At 44.2% G+C, this 16,980-nt stretch overlaps 1 protein-coding gene and 1 non-coding gene across 3 annotated transcripts in view; one reads left to right on the top strand and one right to left on the bottom strand.

Moving 5' to 3' along the window:
• The window catches only part of UQCC1 (ubiquinol-cytochrome c reductase complex assembly factor 1), a 101,125-nt gene that overhangs the window by 46,272 nt on the left and 37,873 nt on the right, over positions 1–16,980 (bottom strand). For both annotated transcript variants that reach the window (XM_066383997.1, XM_066383998.1), the window contains one exon: positions 15,635–15,692. In XM_066383997.1, the coding sequence (XP_066240094.1) occupies positions 15,635–15,692 (58 nt within the window). The remainder of the gene's footprint in view (positions 1–15,634; positions 15,693–16,980) is intronic.
• TRNAS-GCU (transfer RNA serine (anticodon GCU)) lies at positions 7,160–7,235 on the top strand. Its single transcript has one exon. It is a non-coding gene; the product is annotated as a tRNA-Ser (tRNA).

Genomic DNA, 16,980 nt, shown 5'->3' with positions numbered 1-16,980 from the left:
GGAACCACTTTCAGCTGTGGAAGATAAGTATGAATCCTTCATTTTACTCATGAAAACAGGAGTCCTACGGAAGGCAAGTAATTCGCCCAAACACAGAGTAGTCGGTGAAGTACTATGCTGTCCGATATGGAGGCCACTAGCTACATGTAGCTATCTGAGAACTTCAAATATGGCTAATTCAAACTGAGATGTGGTCTAAACTTAGGATTTCAAAGATTCCATTCAAGAAAAAAACAAATATCTCAAAATTTTTACACTGCTTACATGTTGAAATGTTATTTCAGATATATTGAATTAAATAAAACCTATTATTTAAATTAAGTTATTTTCTTTTTTTATTATTTTAAATGGAGATCCTAGAAACTTTTAAATTAAATATGTGGCTTGCATTTTATTTCTGTTGGATAACAGTTGTCTAGAATATAAATCACAGAAAGTATTATGATTTTATCTGTGTAATTATCAAATTGTTTTCTATATCAGAATGTAAGCTCTAATGAAGGCAAAGATCAAGTCTGGTTTTTTATCATCACTGTATTTCCAGGGCTTAAGCATAGTAGGCACTCAATATATATTTGCTGAATAAATAAATGAATAGGCTTGAGCCCGAGGTCGCTGGCTTGAGCAAGGGGTCACAGGCTCGGCTGGAGCAATCAATGAACAACTAAGGTGCCCCAACTATGAACTGATAATTCTCACCTCTCTCCCTTCCTGCCTGCCTGTCCCTGTCTGTCCCCCTCCATTAAAAATGAATAAATAAACTCAGGGCCAAGTTTAGGGCTCTTTCCCCTATATCACATTGCCTCTAAACAGTCCAGAGGGCTCTCTGTGCTTAAGACCTTACATAAGACTACAAGAATTATATTTTATTAATTAATTAATACAATATTATATTTAATGATATATAAGAATATAAACAGGACCATCAACTTCCCAAGCTAGTTCCTAATCTCATTCTCATGTCCACACTTACTTCTATTCTTTCTCATTAAATAGTCACTAAGCAACTACAACAGGACTACTCACCTAAAAGATAATTCCTGCTATAACTATGGATTGTTCAGTCTAAATGGACCAATTCTATCTCCATAAAAATTAATCCTGCCCATTACAATCTACTCGCAATAGCATGGTACAGTGGACTGATTCCAGCCTGGCTGGCTGCAACATCTCTTTTCGTAACTAAGATGGAGAAAAGAAAACATACTTATCAAATTTGCAGATGACAAGAAGCTGGGCAAGAAGACAAATATGCTGGATGACCCAACCATGAACCAAAAATACTTCAACAGGCTGTTTCAACAGGCTGAATTTAACAGAATGAACTTGAACAGGAATAAATCCAAAGTCCTGCCACTTTGGCCTAAAAGAACAGCTGTGGAGGTACAGGACAGGTGAGTCATGCCTACCTATGTGTGCAAAAGTCTTATGGCCTTAAGTACCAGTACATGTTTTTTTTGTTGTTGTTGTTTTGTATTAGTATTTTGCTGAAGCTGGAAATAGAGAGGCAGTCAGACAGACTCCCGCATGCACCCGACTGGGATCCACCCAGCATGCCCACCAGGGGGCGATGCTCTCCCCATCTGGGGCGTCACTCTGCTGCAACCAGAGCCATTCCAGCGCCTGAGGCAGAGGCCACAGAGCCATCCTCAGCACCCGGGCCAACTTTGCTCCAATGGAGCCTCGGCTGCGGGAGGGGAAGAGAGAGAGAGGAAGAAGAAGGGGTGGGGTGGAGAAGCAGATGGGCGCTTCTCCTATGCGCCCTGGCTGGGAATCGAACCCGGGACTCCCGCACGCCAGGCAAACACTCTACCGCTGAGCCAACCGGCCAGTACATGTTTTAAGGAAAGGAAGAAGATGATGAGGTTGCCCAAAAAATGAATGTGATTTTAGATTCAGTAATGGAAATACAGTATCTTCAACGTGTAAAGTGAGATTTCCTACTCAGCACAAATCAGACTCTACTTGGAATACTGTCCATAGTTTTAAACATTATATTTTTGAGACAAAAGGAAGAGATAAAAGATCAGAAGATGTTTAACCTGAAGAAAAACAGGAGCATTGTCTTAAATATTGCAGAAAAGTGACTAGACATCCAGGAGTTAGAATCAAAAACAATGGGAGGGACACAGAAAGAGAAAGAATTACTCAGCATTGAAATGAAAACAGCCTGACCTGTGGTGGCACAGTGGATAAAGCATCGACCTAGAATGCTGAGGTTGCTGGTTCAAAACCTTGGCCTTGCCTGGTCAAGGCACCTATGAGAGTTGATGTTTCCTGCTCCTCCCCTTTCTTCCCCCTCCCCGGCAAAATGAATTAAAAAAATTTTTTTTTTAATTTGAAAGCAAAACTTTCTAACAAGAGAGTTTTTGAATACTCATATGATAGAATGGATAACCTCAAAAAGTAGAGAAATGCCTATTTCTGAAGGGTGAACAGATGTTTGGTGGGAACTCAGCTATCTGACAACCTGATCTCTAACTTCCCTTCCAACCTTGGGATTTGCTGATACTGTGATTCTAAATTTGTAGCCTCTGAACCCAGTTTGGGCCTAAGAAGTAACACTTTGTGACAATAAAAATAGGTCATGGAAAGAGATTTGGCCACTTTATGTGATATAGGGCATATTCCAAGGCAGAAACAAACTGGGGAAAGTTCAACAGTCCTTTTCATAAGATTTTTCTTAAAATTAATCAAATCACTCATGTCAGCCTCTCACCTGCAAAGAACTGTGTGTTTTGATGCTTAAGTGTCGTCAGAGGCCAATTCATCAACAGCAATCGTGAGGTAATGGAATTCTTCATTTATTTGAAAATTCTGTAGTTTGTTAATACACCTGCCCTCTGAGGTTTAAAAGGCACAGATTTTCTCAGGCCATAAACTTACTAACTGTATCAACAGGGGTGAAGTGTTTTCTGTTTCCGAGCTGTTTGTTCTATAGCCCTTCCAGGTAACAGGAGGCTCCGACGGTCCTCAGGGTTGAAAAGACAAAGCAGATTGAAGATACTTTCAGGATGCTGACTGACAAGTCAACTCCATGAACAATGAGTGAGGGATGTCATTGACTGGGTGCCGTGGGGATCAGAGTGATGGCTAAAAGAAGCCCAGCTTCCAAGGAGCAGTTAGCCTCCCAGGGGAGACAAAGTCCGCCATATTTACAAACGGCCCCACTAAGAGAATGTGGTAAGTGTCTCAAGAGAAGTACAAAGTGCAGTGGAGTTTGAGAGGATTACTTCTGGCCGAGTGGGATGAGAGAAAGCTTCATGGAAAATGAAACACTATACCTGGGACTGGGAAAGATGAGCTAAAGTTGGACAGGTAGAGACAAAAAATAAAAGAGAATTTTCAGCAGATGGAACATTATGAGCAGGGCAATGGAAGAGCTCAACACATATAAGGAAACAATGATTTTGTGGGCGGGCAGGTATAGGAAACAGAAAAGTATGCCAGAGAGGTCATAAAAGGCTTTGAAATGCCATGCTAAAAAAAGTCTGGTCTTTACGCAGTACACAATGGAGAGCCACTGAGAGGGGGTAGAGCAGTATTAGCACCTTGGCACTGAGGGCAGATGAGTCTCTGAGAAGTTAACCCTTTCTTCCCAGCCTCAACCCTGTAATCAAACGTTAACATCACCAGGGCTGGAAAAGGACAAATTCAGTGAATATTTACTCTAACAGAACCATGGTATTCAGAATGGTCTGATCCAAAAATACAAGCTGAACTGTAATGCCTTCTAAGAGCTACACACACAACCAGCAAAATTTGCTATAACCTGAATCTATTTTTGCTGATACTGCCAGTGTAGAAAATATGGATTCAAGCCTGCTCAATGAAAGGAGGACAAGTTCTCCTAAAATACTGTCCCTGCCCTAGCCGGCAGTGCAGGGGACAAAGCATTGTCCCAGAGCGCTGAGGTCACTGGTTCCCGCCTGGGTCGCCAGTTTCGCCCTGAGGGTGCCAGCACAACCCCCAATCCACACCAGAGCGTTCCAGTTTGAGCCCTGGTCAAGGCACATGTGAGATGCAATCAGTAGCACAACTAAGAACAACTCAATGCATCTCTCTTCCTTTCTCTCTCTCAAAAAAATAAAAATTGTACCTAATGTATTTCAATTGACACTTGATGCAAAACTTTCAAATATATAAAGCTCTAAAGCAGCGGTTCTCAACCTGTGGGTCGCGACCCCAGTGGTGGTCGGACGACCAAAACACAGGGGTCGCCTAAAGCCATCGGAAGGTGACCCGTGTTTTGGTCAATCGACCCCCGCCGGGGTCGCAACCCACAGGTTGAGAATCGCTGCTCTAAAGCAAATTTCATAACACATAACTAAAGTTATAAAATCAGAGCAATGAATCAGTCTCCTAACAAGAAGTATAATGAAGATTCCTATGAGTTCAACTGGGAAAATAAGATTATAATCCACAGGGCTATCCATTCACCATACTCAGCTCACTAAAAGCTCAACTAATTTCTACCCTGAGTTTATGAATCAAATGCTCTCGACAGTTAAGGGCAGAAAGTAGTCCTGTTGTGAAGAACTTCTGTGTTTTCCTCTTCGAGGAGAAAGGAACCACAGAAGGCAGAGTCTCATCTTAGACCGTCAGCTGCCTGGAACGGCCAGACCAAGCAGCCAGAGGTCAGGTCTTCGGACAGCTGATCTTGTAGCCCATACAGTCAGCCCACTCCTTTCTTTATGAACTGTTTTGAGTAGGTAATGCTTGAACAGGGTAATAACTAAGTCTCCTTCCTACCCACACCCCTAGCCTTTCTGCCCCTCTCCCTAAGGCAGCCAGTTAGTAGTTTCTCAGCACTCCTTCCATACGTACCCACAAACTTCTGTGAATATGTCTTCTTTTGACATAAATGGTAGCTTCCTTTTCCCCTATTTTTATTTTTTTTTAAAAGATTTTATTGATTGATATTTTCTTTTTTTAGAGAGAGAGAGGAAGAGAGAAGGGGAGGAGGTAAGGAGTGGGAAGCATCAACTCGTAGTTGTTGCTGCTCGTATGTGCCTTGACCAGGCAAGCCCGGGGTTTTGAACCGACGACCTCAGCGTTCCTAGTTGACACTATCCACTGTGCCACCACTGGTCGGGCTCCTATTTTTCAAAATGGTAGCATTCTACACACAGTGTTCTTATATTGAGAAAATAATCTTCTCCTAAAAGATGTAAGTGAAGAAATCTCAACTCGGCCCCAGCCACATGGCTCAGTGGATAAAGCATTGTCCTGGCACACAGAGATCGCAGGTTCGATCCCCCATCAGGGCACATAGGAGAAGCAATCAATGAGTACACAACTAAACCAAACAACTAAGTGGAATGGCGAGTTGATGCTTCTCTCCCTCCCCCCCTTCTCTCCTTTCCTCTCTCTCTCTCCCTCAAATCAATGGAAATTTTTTTTAAAAAACACCTCAACTCCAACTCTGTATTTCAACCACAAATACCACAATCATCCCAGTGTAACAGTTTTTTAGATGCCAGAAATAATAGATTTCCACTAATTTACATAGCAATCGTTAGGGTAACATCTAATCTAGGCTGAATTCAGCTTATCTGGCAATTTTTCCTATTCTAAAAATGACTAAGAAATAGAAAGAAAAAAGCCCTCAATTGCAAAAATAAACAAGTGCTACAATTAACAGCTAACACAACCATGTGCCAGGCACTGTGCGTGATTCAGAAGCATTATTTCATTTAATCCTTATAACAACTCTACTAGGCTGGTACTCTCCCTGTCCCCATCTCATAGAAGAGGAAACCGGATCTTAGAGAAGTAACTTGCCAGAGTTACAAGCCTAGTAAGTGTCAAAGGAGATCTGATCCCTGAAAATTTGACCAAAGAGTCTAATTGTTTTTCTGCCGCCTTTAATGACTAGAAGAAACTCTCCAGAATCCACTTATTCTATTTTTCATTTCATCCTCACAAGGGGAGTAATTTAACATTCAAAACTAGCATCACATTAGAAATAGCGTATCGGAAGGGGAAAGACTGGCGAATGTGAGACAGGCATAACTATAACAACAAAAAGTAATTCCTGGCAGCCTAACAGGAAAGAAACTAAAAATTTATTTAAAACAGACCTCAAAAATAGTACAGCAACTGAGGTTCAACAGGGAGGGTCAACCTGCCCGGTACAACGCCTACAATAATCAGCAAGCGTTATCAAGACCTCCTGCATCATCTAGAAAATGTTTAAGTATGTTAGAAAGTGAGGAGGAAATGAGGGAAACAAATTCAAAATGGTAAAAACAACAAAAGATCTGATGTTCCTGGTACACACTGCAAAACAAAGCTAACACTTGTCACAGGCTCTGACCAAACAACAACGTTTGAGTCGTTAAGTCCACTCCTCCACAACTGCGAGCACTAGGCTTAAATAAAAGAGCAGAACAACTCGACTGCAGTTCATACTGTGGATGCATTCTCAGAACAGACGCTTCGATGAAACGGTGAGAGGTAAAAAACTACATTTTGCTACTGATTCAATTGCATCATTTCAGAATTGTTCTGGGAGGAACAGAAAAGGAGGGAGGGAGGACTTCATGCTAAAACATAATAAAAGTTGCCCTTAAAATGCAAAATAAGGGGGGGAGGTAGAAGAGGGTACAGGGGGATAAATGGTGATGGATGAAGACTTGACTTGGGGCGGTGAACACACAGTACAGCATGCAGAGATGTGATGCAGAATTGGGCACCTGAAACCTGTATAATCGTGTTAATCAGTGTCACCCCAGTAAATTCAATTAAATTTAAAAAAAGAATGGAAAATAAGCTTCGAAAAGAGACAATATTCTCTTTTCAGCTTTTTAAAAATATTTATTTTATTGATTTTTAGAGAGAGGGAGGAAGGGAGAGAGAGAAAGGGAGAGAGAGAGAGAGAGGAACATCGATCTGTCCCTGTCTGTGCCCTGACGAGGGGTCGAGCCAGAAACCTCTGTGCTTCGGGACAATGCTCTAACCAACTGAACTATCTGGCCAGGGCACTGCTCAGTTTTGTAGTGAACATAAAACTACTCTAAAAAATATAGTCTATTTATAAAAATCTTTTTAAAAAGAACCATCTAGATCAGGACAACAAACATTTTTAAATGAAAACTGACTACCTGAAAGAAGTATATAAAAAAATAAAAGGCTGAATGTTTAAAAATGAGAAAAGGCCCTGGCCAGTTGGCTCAGTGGTAGAGTGTCGGCCTGCTGTGCAGGAGTCCCGGGTTCAATTCCCGGCCAGGGCACACAGGAGAAGCGCCCATCTGCTTCTCCACCCTTCCCCTCTCCTTCCTCTCTGTGTCTCTCTTCCCCTCCTGCGGCCGAGGCTCCATTGGAGCAAAGATGGCCCGGGCGCTGAGGATGGCTCTGTGGCCTCTGCTTCAGGCACTAGAATGGCTCTGGTTGCAACAGAGCAACGCCCCAGATGGGCAGAGCATCGCCCCCTGATGGGCATGCCGGGTGGATCCCGGTTGGGCGCATGCGGGAGTCTGTCTGCCTCCATTTCCAACTTCAGAAAAATACAAAAAAACCACAATAATAATAAATAAAAATGAGAAAAATCTAGAAATAAAAAAGTTCTTGCATTAAATAATTTAATCATTCACTCATCGAGAATGTGCTAAGCACCTCCTTTGAGTATAGACAATCTGTGCATGGACTATTATTCTCTGTTTAGGAGCAATTCCATTTGCACTCCCAAGTTTGATAACCTACAATTTATTGTTGCAGGATTAAGCTTCACAGTACTACCCCCGTCTCTCAGTGATTCCAGTGGCTCATAAATAATACTGATCTCTTTTACATATAAGGAAAGCAAATAATCCAGCTAGCAAAGTAAAGAAAAAAAGAGTGTTCCAGCCCTAGTCTAATTACTCTACAAGGCAGCATAGAGAAGGGAAAGGGAAGGCAGGCTCAATGACTAGCAAACTCAAAATAAAGAAAGGGTTAACATATAAATTCTGCCTTAGGGCAAATAATGATTACTATCAATTACTAAGTCCTCTAATAGGAGACTTGATACTGTAGGATGCATTGGCATTCACCGTGTCTTTCAATCTCCCTAATCACCTGTCTAGTGTAAGCGCCCTATTTCACAGAAGACAAGTTACAAGGCTGTAGAGTGGTGAAGAAGGGAGTGGGGATGAAGCCTGAGCTTCCCCTCCTCGCTGCCCCCCCCCCCCCAGCCAGTGTCTCCCAACACAATACCAGCACAGGCTGTCTCCCCATTCTGTGACAGCACAGCCCCAAGAGCTTCTCCCTGCTAGATCAGAATAGAGAAGACCACGTGGCCTGCAGGGTTCAAAGGAACAGGCTTCCCTGGCCACGCCCCCTCCTCTCAGCCTGAGGCTGGGAGAAAGGCCTGGTCACTCCTGACGCTGCCCGCTGCCCCCTGCCCCGTGCTGGCGGCTCTGCGCGTCCCCGTCTCGCGTCTCGTGTGCTCCGTTTGGGCCTTCTGACAATGCCAGTTGGGTCTTGGCCTTGTTTCTCCCTCATGATAGTTTGTAAGCTGCTCCGCGGGTCTGATTTTGAATCAAATGACGACTAGCGGGCACACAGGCAGGTTTGTCAATCTGGCTGCTGCGAAGGAACCCCAAAGAGGACTTTCACGGAGCTTGTTTCCCAACTGCCACCACCGGAGGCCAAGAAAGCAGAGCCTACATGGCCACGCTCAACCTCAGCAGCGTGCTAATGAATGAGTTTATTTGTCTGGGAGCTGGCAGCAGACCCCTTCCTGGGGCTGTGTACATGGCTATCTCCACCTGGTTTCCTAAACTCCCTCCCCAGGAAGCCTAACCTCTATGTGCGGAGGACAGGGGCCGCAGGGACAGCCTGTGGGCAAGGGGACAAGTGGGGCGAGGCACTTCCTGAAGCCATCTCACCTGACAGTGAGCCTCCTCCAGGAGCCACCCCTGGCCCGAGGCGGGCCTGTCAAACCCACTAGGAAGAACAGCTCCTGGGAGCAGGTACCGGTGTTCCCAGGTTATGCAATCTTAGTAAAATGATGCTGTGGAGGCCTTTGGTTTGGGCAAAGAGCTCTGTGTGGGTGTTTGAACAGAGCGACTCTGGCTGCGGGCGAGAGAAAAAGGCTGTGCACATGGCCAGGGCTCACCATATATAGCAGGTCTGGAGCTGCCGGAACTGGGCGAGCTGGAAAGCCCTGCAGCCACGTCCAAACTGCAGCGGTGGTTTTAAAGAGCCCTCTCGCAAAGGCCGTGAGCGTCTGCCAGGGCCGTTCTCTGGCCAGACGGAGACTGGAACCAGACTGTGTTCCCACCCCTTCCCACCTCCACACTTTACTTCTCTTCTTTCCCAAAGGCTTCTTCCCCTAGGCTTATAAAAACTCTGCAGTGCTTCCCCACCTTAAAATAAGAAAATAACAAAATAGCCTCCCACCAACCCCGTCCTGTTTCTCCCTCTAGTGATCATCCTCTCATCTTTCTTTCTCACTTAGAACATCTTAAAAATTAGTTTACAATTACTTTTTCCCTTCTTAATAACTCCTTGAGACCCCGCGTCCTCTGGTTCTAGCCCCCAGAGGCCAATCTAACTGCTTTCCTTGACCATCCCCAGGAAGGCCCCTTCCCCCTGGGCTCCCATAAGATCTGTATGTCTGCTCTCTGCACTTGTCACCCTGTACTATTTTCAGGTTTACTTGTTGCCTTGCCCAGGACACAGACAGTACGTGCCAAGAACCCAGTTTTATACAGTTGAAGGGTCAGTACTACGCTGCTCACATTCAGAGGAAGAAACCACACCCTCTCCCATGACCACCGAAAGGGGCGCTCCCTCAAGAAGCCAAGAGTCGGAGAAGAAGCAGTTCCCCTAATAGCTCTGGACTTGAGTCTTAGATCCCCCCTTACTGATAAAGAGGACTATGACAAATCCCCGAAAATTGGCCAAATTGTCTCTCCATTTGTAAAACGGGGGGCTGGACTAGATCTGTGATTTTAAACTGTATTCTGAGTTTCCATGGAGCTCTGTAAGGGCCCCGTACCCGTGGGCATGTTGTGAAGACCTGAAGTGAGCATATCACTCCCACTTCCTCAACTTGAATAACAATTCTTTTTTTTTTTTTTAATTGATTTTTAGCGAGAGAAGAAGGGAGAGAGAGAGAGACAGAAACATCGAGCCATTCCTGCATGTACCCTGACCGGGGATCAAACCAGCAACCCCTGCACTTTGGGATGATGCTCCAAACAACCAAGCCATCTGGTCAAGGCTCGAGTAGCAATTTTTTTGCTAGTCATACATTGTGGCTGAGCATAAAATTTCAGTAAGAAGAAAAAAAAAACCCTACTGGTAAAAAGATTGAAAACTAGGTCCCTCTGCCTGGAATGCTTTTTCATCATTTGGGTGTCAGTGTAAATGTCATCTTTTCAGTGAAGCCCTCCCTGACTGACCCACACCACCAACCAACTTGCGCCCTGCTCCACTCCCAGAGCCCTAGCATTTCCTCTCAGAGCACCTCTCCCAGCTCTGTTTTATTAGTGATTTGTGTACTGTCTCTCTTCCAAACTCTAAGCTCTGTGAGGGTGGGGCACAAATCTGCTGCAAACAATAGGTTCAATGACAGGATAAATGCTATAATTTTATGGATTTATGTTTAAGTATAAGCAGGTACTTAACTAAGTAAGAGTATTAATGTTAAATATTATTAGTATTAATTAATATTAAATACTATTACATTAGTAAATATTTAGGCCCTGGCTGGTTGGCTCAGTGGTAGAGTGTTGGCCTAGCGTGTAAAAGTCCCAGGTTCGACTGCTGGTTAGGGCACAAAGAAGTGACCATCTGCTTCTCTACCCCTCCCTACTTGTCTTTCTCTCTCTCTCTCTCTCTCTCTCTCTCTCTCTCTTCCCCTCCCACAGCCATGGCTCAAATGGTTTGAGCAAGTTGGCCCAGGCACTGAGATGGCTCCATGGCCTCGCTTCAGGCACTAAAATAGTTCAATTGCCGAGCAATAGAACAGTAGCCCCAGATGGGCAGAGCATCACCCTGTAGGGGGTTGCTGGGTGGATCCGGGTCGGGGCGCATGCAGGAGTCTGTCTCTGCCACCCCACCTCTCACTTAATTAAATAAATATTTAATTCACTACTTTGGTAGTTTTAATTATCAATGAGGAAAACAACTCAATACTTTGAGCTAGCCAGACCTACACTGGAATTCCCTCTCTACCAGGCGCTAACTAGTTCTTTGGCCAAGTTCTCTGACTTCTCTAAGTTTCTGATCCCTCATATGTAAAACAAAAATAAAGCAGTTGTAAGAATGTGTGAGATAATGTATTTAAGTAAATAAAAGGTAATATATAAAGGACCTAGTAGTTATTATATCTATGACATAAAACTGTAAAATAATTTTTTAAAATACAAACTGCATTTTCCTCTCTCCCCACTCCATCTCCAGCACAGGCACATCCTAATTTTATTTGTTCCACTGCACTTTCTAAAATTAATTCGTACACTTAGAAGACATTAGCATTAATAGGGGAGTCTCTACAAATCTATTAATAATCATAACGCCAACATAAAATGCCAACTATATACGCCTCGCCGCCCAGGGAACCTTTAGGAGGAGCAGAGCTGCCCTACTCTCACCTGATCAACAGCTGTGGCCAGGACCCTCCCCATGGCCACAGGAGCCAAGTCAGATCTGAGGCCATCATTTATTTCATAAACACTTACTGATGAAAACTAAGAGTAAGAGATGGGACTGAGGAGAAGATATAGCTCATTTTCATACCTTTCTTAAAAGGTAATAAAAATAATTCTTGTTTTCAATCATTTCATCATCCACAAAGAAAACTGATACAGATACGCTAGAATATAAAAACACTGTGTGATGAGTGCTGTAACAGAGGTATCCGAAACACTAAGAGGACACAAAAGGGGACTAACTGCCTTCAGAGGGCAGAAAAGGCTGCAGAGAGGAGATGCTGTCTGGGCTGCATAAGGAATGAAAAACAGGAGTTTGTCAGGAGAGGAAGAAGGCTTTCTGGGCAGAAGAAAACTGCAGACTTTGTATTTCTATGACGTAGGTTCACTTTCTCTTGCAGAGGAAGGATGGTGGTGACGGTACCCAGAGGCACTAGATGAGACCCGTCAAGGGTGAGATATGAATGTCATACTAAGAAACATACATTATCCTGAGGACAACGGAGAACAGTAAGAATTGTGTGTGTATGTGTGTACTGATCCAATCTGCAGTGAGAGACGTTCATTAATATTAAATATTATCAGAGTTAATTGGCACAAGGGAGGGAAGTTGCAGGCCAAAGACCAGTTTTCAGGTACTACTGCTAATAACCCAGTAAATCGATTTAGTGGGTAACATCTCAGATTTTGTTTAAAATGAAGTAAAATGGAACAGAAAATATCAGTGATTATCTGACAATGTAAGGATATTTTACAAAACTATTGTATCGGATACATGTGTGTTCTGGGTCACACGGTAAAATGCACCTGAATAGATCTTAAGGCCACTGACCAAGACATAAAACAAGGGAGGAGGCCTGCTTTTCTCAAGTTCTTGTGGGGATGCTGGACAGCCCAGACAGCAACCTCCCAGCACTTTTTCAGTGGCTACAGTCAATACTCATCTTGTTCAGCAAAGACAAAGGACACACAGTCACTGCAGCTGCAAGTTCACACGAATACACAACTGATAAGGTCCCTCTGAGGGGTCCCAGTCCTAAATGCCAATACACAGAAACCTTGGGAACTAGAGAAGCAGACAGGATAAGGGAAGGATCACCTCCTCCAGGGAACGAAGGGGATGTGAGAAACTCTGCCCCTGATCTAAGAGCCCCACAGGGAGCCATCCCCCTTGACTCGCCCTTCTGGAGAGTCCACTGCCAGGGTATTCTGTTTACGAGGTGGTTTGGGGTTTTAGTTTTTGGGGGGATGGGGATTCTTGAGACATTAATGACTACTTTCTAAGCCTCCCCACTACCACCTGCAGGAGGCATTTCAATCCTTGTACATCCCTGGCAAGTCCACTAGGTCCTGTGATACTGGATCTGGCTATCCCTTAGTTACTCTCCTTGGAGCTGCAGGTTAACAGAAAAGGGTTAGAAGAACACAGCTTCTGTATAGACCTGGAGTGGGTCCGTCACTCCTCCTGACATCCCTGTCCCTTAGAAGAGAGAACTCCCCGTGTCTTCTTGGAGGATCACAGCACACTGGGGTCCCAAACTGCCTTTCTGATGACCCTTCCCACTACGTTGCTCCACAAACCTGCCCCAGACACCTAGACAACTGGCTGCCCTTACATACTCCAAGTTCTTTTTCTTAACCCCCACCCCCGGCAAAAAAATCATACATTTTGCCTTTTTTTTTTACATTTTGCCATTTTAAGTGTACAATTTAGTGGCTTTAATTGTATCCACCATGTTATGTAACCATCACCACTATTTATTTTTAAAGCTTATAATCACACCAAATAATTCCTTAACCATTAAGCAATAACTCCCAATTCCTGTCTCTTCTCAGCCCCTGATAACCTCTAACCTACTTTCTGTCTCTATGGATTTGCTTATTCTAGGTACTTCATGTGAGTGGAATGATATAATATTTGTCTTTCTGTGCCTGGATGATTTCACTTTCCATGTTCTTGTCTATGATTTGTGTTTTGCTCCTGATAGTCCCTCCACCTAAGATGCCCTCTTTTCACTGACAAAAACTCCTCTCACCCTTTCATGGTGCATCTCAAATGTCACCTCTACCCAGAGCCACTCTGTACCCAACCCCCCCCCACCTCCAAATTGGGATTTAGCCACACCTCCTCGTGCTTCCACAGTGTCTGCTGGTGCCCTGGGCTCGTAGCTTTTTTCACCGTCGTCCATTACAGACACTGGACTAAGTTTCTTGAAGGTGCACATCACGTCATATCCTCCTCCCCAGTACCCCACCATCCTTAACACACAGTAGGCCCTCAATCAGTTTGCTGATTCAAGCTGAAGAGCTGCTGAGCATTCCACAAGAGCCTGCGGATAGGAGAACTAAGGGGGGCAGGGGGGAGGGGAGGGCGAAGGTGGCTCTGAAGCCGATGCTGACAGCTCCCTCCTCCCACTCCTCCGAGAAATTAAACCAACCTCAGCAAGGAGGGCCCGGCACACGCATTTGGAAATGGTGGTCAACTTGAAAGAGCTGCAAGGAGTTTCAAGGTTCTCCCAGCTGCTATTAGTCAGGTATTGACCTTGGGATGTGGTCACAGGGATTAGGTATTTTATTTTGCCATCCACTCCCTCGAACACTCCGATACCTCTAACTCTAGGGCAATAAAGGGTCTTTCATACAGCCTCTGAATGTTATCTTTGAGCTCCTCTGGGAACGGCCTGACCGCTCAGCCCTCCCGCTTCCCAGCGAGGAAGCCCGGAGTGCCACCCCTGCGGGCCTCCCCTCCTGAAAAAGTAGTTTTTCTCTCGGTGTGTTCAGCTTCCTTCCCTGAAGCTTTTCCTAAGCTCCACCGTTCAGACAGAAGGCACTTTGCCTTCTCGGCCGCCCGACTACAAGACATGGCACAGGTCAGAGAAACAGGTAGACCTAGTCAAGGTTTTGAGAGTTGTGGCTTCCTCTGGGATCCTACAAGCACTACTTGCTCAGATTAGAGACTCAGCCATTCTGCTGTATAACTGAGCATCTTACACGTCTCCTCTCCCCCGCTAAGCTGTGAGGGTCTAGGCACGATCGCTCGTTTCCAGCAAGCCTCCCAGGACATAGTGTGCCCTCAATAAACCTCCAGCTCGGAAAAAAAAAAAAGCATAAAATGAACTGCCACCTTAGGTCCCTTAGCCAATCTCAGTGACTCAATGAGTTCAGAAGAAGACATATTTCAGAGGTGATCAAAACCAAAAAGTCTTTATATAGTAGTCAACCCTGTGACGCAAAGCTCAGCTGAAGGCAGTCTCAGACAAGGGCCCTTTTGACAGGGCGGCCATTCCCCACGTTCCTCAGATACTCACTATGGTCAAAGTAGTAAACTTAGTTCTCCAGAATTTACTTTCCCAAAACCTGCCAGTTCAATAAATACACTCCCCTGCCCCCACTTCAATGTCTCTCCTATATCCTTCTGACCTTTAATACTGTGTAATGTTAGATGAAAAATTAATTTTTTTTGGCCACTTATTTCGCAGCTGAAGAAAAAATATACTGTTTAAGGTGTTAAATATTTTTACATGCAACAACCCTGGCATGAATCTAACCTGTATGCACATTTCAGAGGTACAGGCGTAAATGTCAGCGCTATAATTTGTTATAGGTTTCTGATGACCAGCAATGAAAATGACCACGGATTCTCCCAATTCAAACCACTTTTACGTAAATGTGAACTTTCCGAAAAACAGCCAAGGCGGAGAACTTTCCTTCTAAGCTCATAGAGTTGCCTAAAGATACTGATAGCACTGTTCGCTGGCTTAGGTGTTCTTCGAGAAAATCCTACAAATATTAGCTTCTTTCTGGGACTATGCTTTGACCTTTAATAAAAATGTGCTTCAAGACACCAGTTATTAAAATGAAAGGAACAGTTTTTAATGCCTGAACAACTGCCATTTCATATGCTCAGCCCTGCTGAAGGCTATACGTTACAAGTCAGCAGTGTTTAAAAGATATATATACATTTGGTGACTTCGCTTAAATTGCTCACTTACCAGACATGAAGAAGAGTTATAAGAAACCATGAATTGAATGTATCAGGCATCTGACACCCTAGAAAATAACAATAAAGTATAAATATGTGCGGGTTTGGAGGAAAAATATTGACTATATTTTAAATATTGGTAGAAATTTATTCAACTACAATATATGACAGTTACAGTCCTTTGTGATTATACTAACAGAATGGGCCAGGGGACCCACGGGCAAGAACAACAGTTGAAAGAACACTGAATGCAGTCAGACAACCAGCCTTCTAGCTCCAGCCGTTTTCACCTTGTTGTGTAGCCTTGGGCACAGCAATTCTCTTCTCTGAGCCTCAGTTTCCTCACTCTGTATAATGCGCCCTCAACACTTCCTGCCAACTTCCATGTAATTCTGTTATTTTTGCTTCCTGGTCTCAAATTCTTCTGGAAAACTAGGCAGGCTACTCCAGTTCCGTTTGGGGTTTTTCACTTGAGCCCAGCTGAGAAGTCTACGTCCTTCTTTCTGGCCTCCTCTTCCCGTCTTCCTTCTTTAAGGTGACCCAGTGTGCTACTGAATGATTCACCCAAAACAAACAACCAGGAGAAAGCAGTGGGGCCCTGGGGAGCTGGAGCTGAATAAGAAGGCAGACCATTTCTAACAAAAGGCCGTTCATCACCTCCAGGAATGACAAAATCGGGCAGGACTCTCCTTGGTTTAATTTACCAAAAACCAGGTCAGTGCTCAGACATCCAAGCAGCTCAATTCTCACATCTCTAAGAAATGCCTCTGGCTGGATGAGGGGTCCCCCACTGAATGTTTGCTTCTTATTACGTGACAGGGAGAAAAGCTGAAGCAACGGGATAAAGAAAAAAGAATCGGTGGGTAGAATCTGTCCTTTGGAGCAGTGACTCAAGAAGTAAGTGGTATCTTCTGCCTTTCAGAACACAACGAAGTACACAATATACTAAACGATAACAAACGGGTCATTAGGAGAGAAAACAGAGCAGGACACCTGTGCAACAGGCACACTAACACACCAATAATGAGAAAGGGCTGTAATCACTGGCTTTCTGCGTGCCAGACGTTGTAAAAGGTGTTTTACATGCATTGGCTCAACCAGTCCTCCCAACAAGCCTACAAAGTGCCTACTGATACTATCCCCATTTGACAGGTGAGAAAACTGACTTTTAGAGAGATCAGGACAATTGTCCATGGTCACAGCTATGAAACGAGACATGTGGGATCAAATTTACATCTGCTTGAGTCCAGACACTGTGGTCTCAACTGCCAACTGCCTCTCAAATACTAATATCAGAAACTAGCATTTACTAAGGACCCAGACTACACGCTAGGTCCACTGTTGGTCATGGCAGTA

This window comes from Saccopteryx leptura, chromosome 5, assembly GCF_036850995.1.
Source record: "Saccopteryx leptura isolate mSacLep1 chromosome 5, mSacLep1_pri_phased_curated, whole genome shotgun sequence".
NCBI lineage: Eukaryota > Metazoa > Chordata > Mammalia > Chiroptera > Emballonuridae > Saccopteryx > Saccopteryx leptura.
The sequence above is the reverse complement of the archived record's forward strand: the minus strand, read 5'-3'. Positions and strand labels throughout refer to the sequence as shown.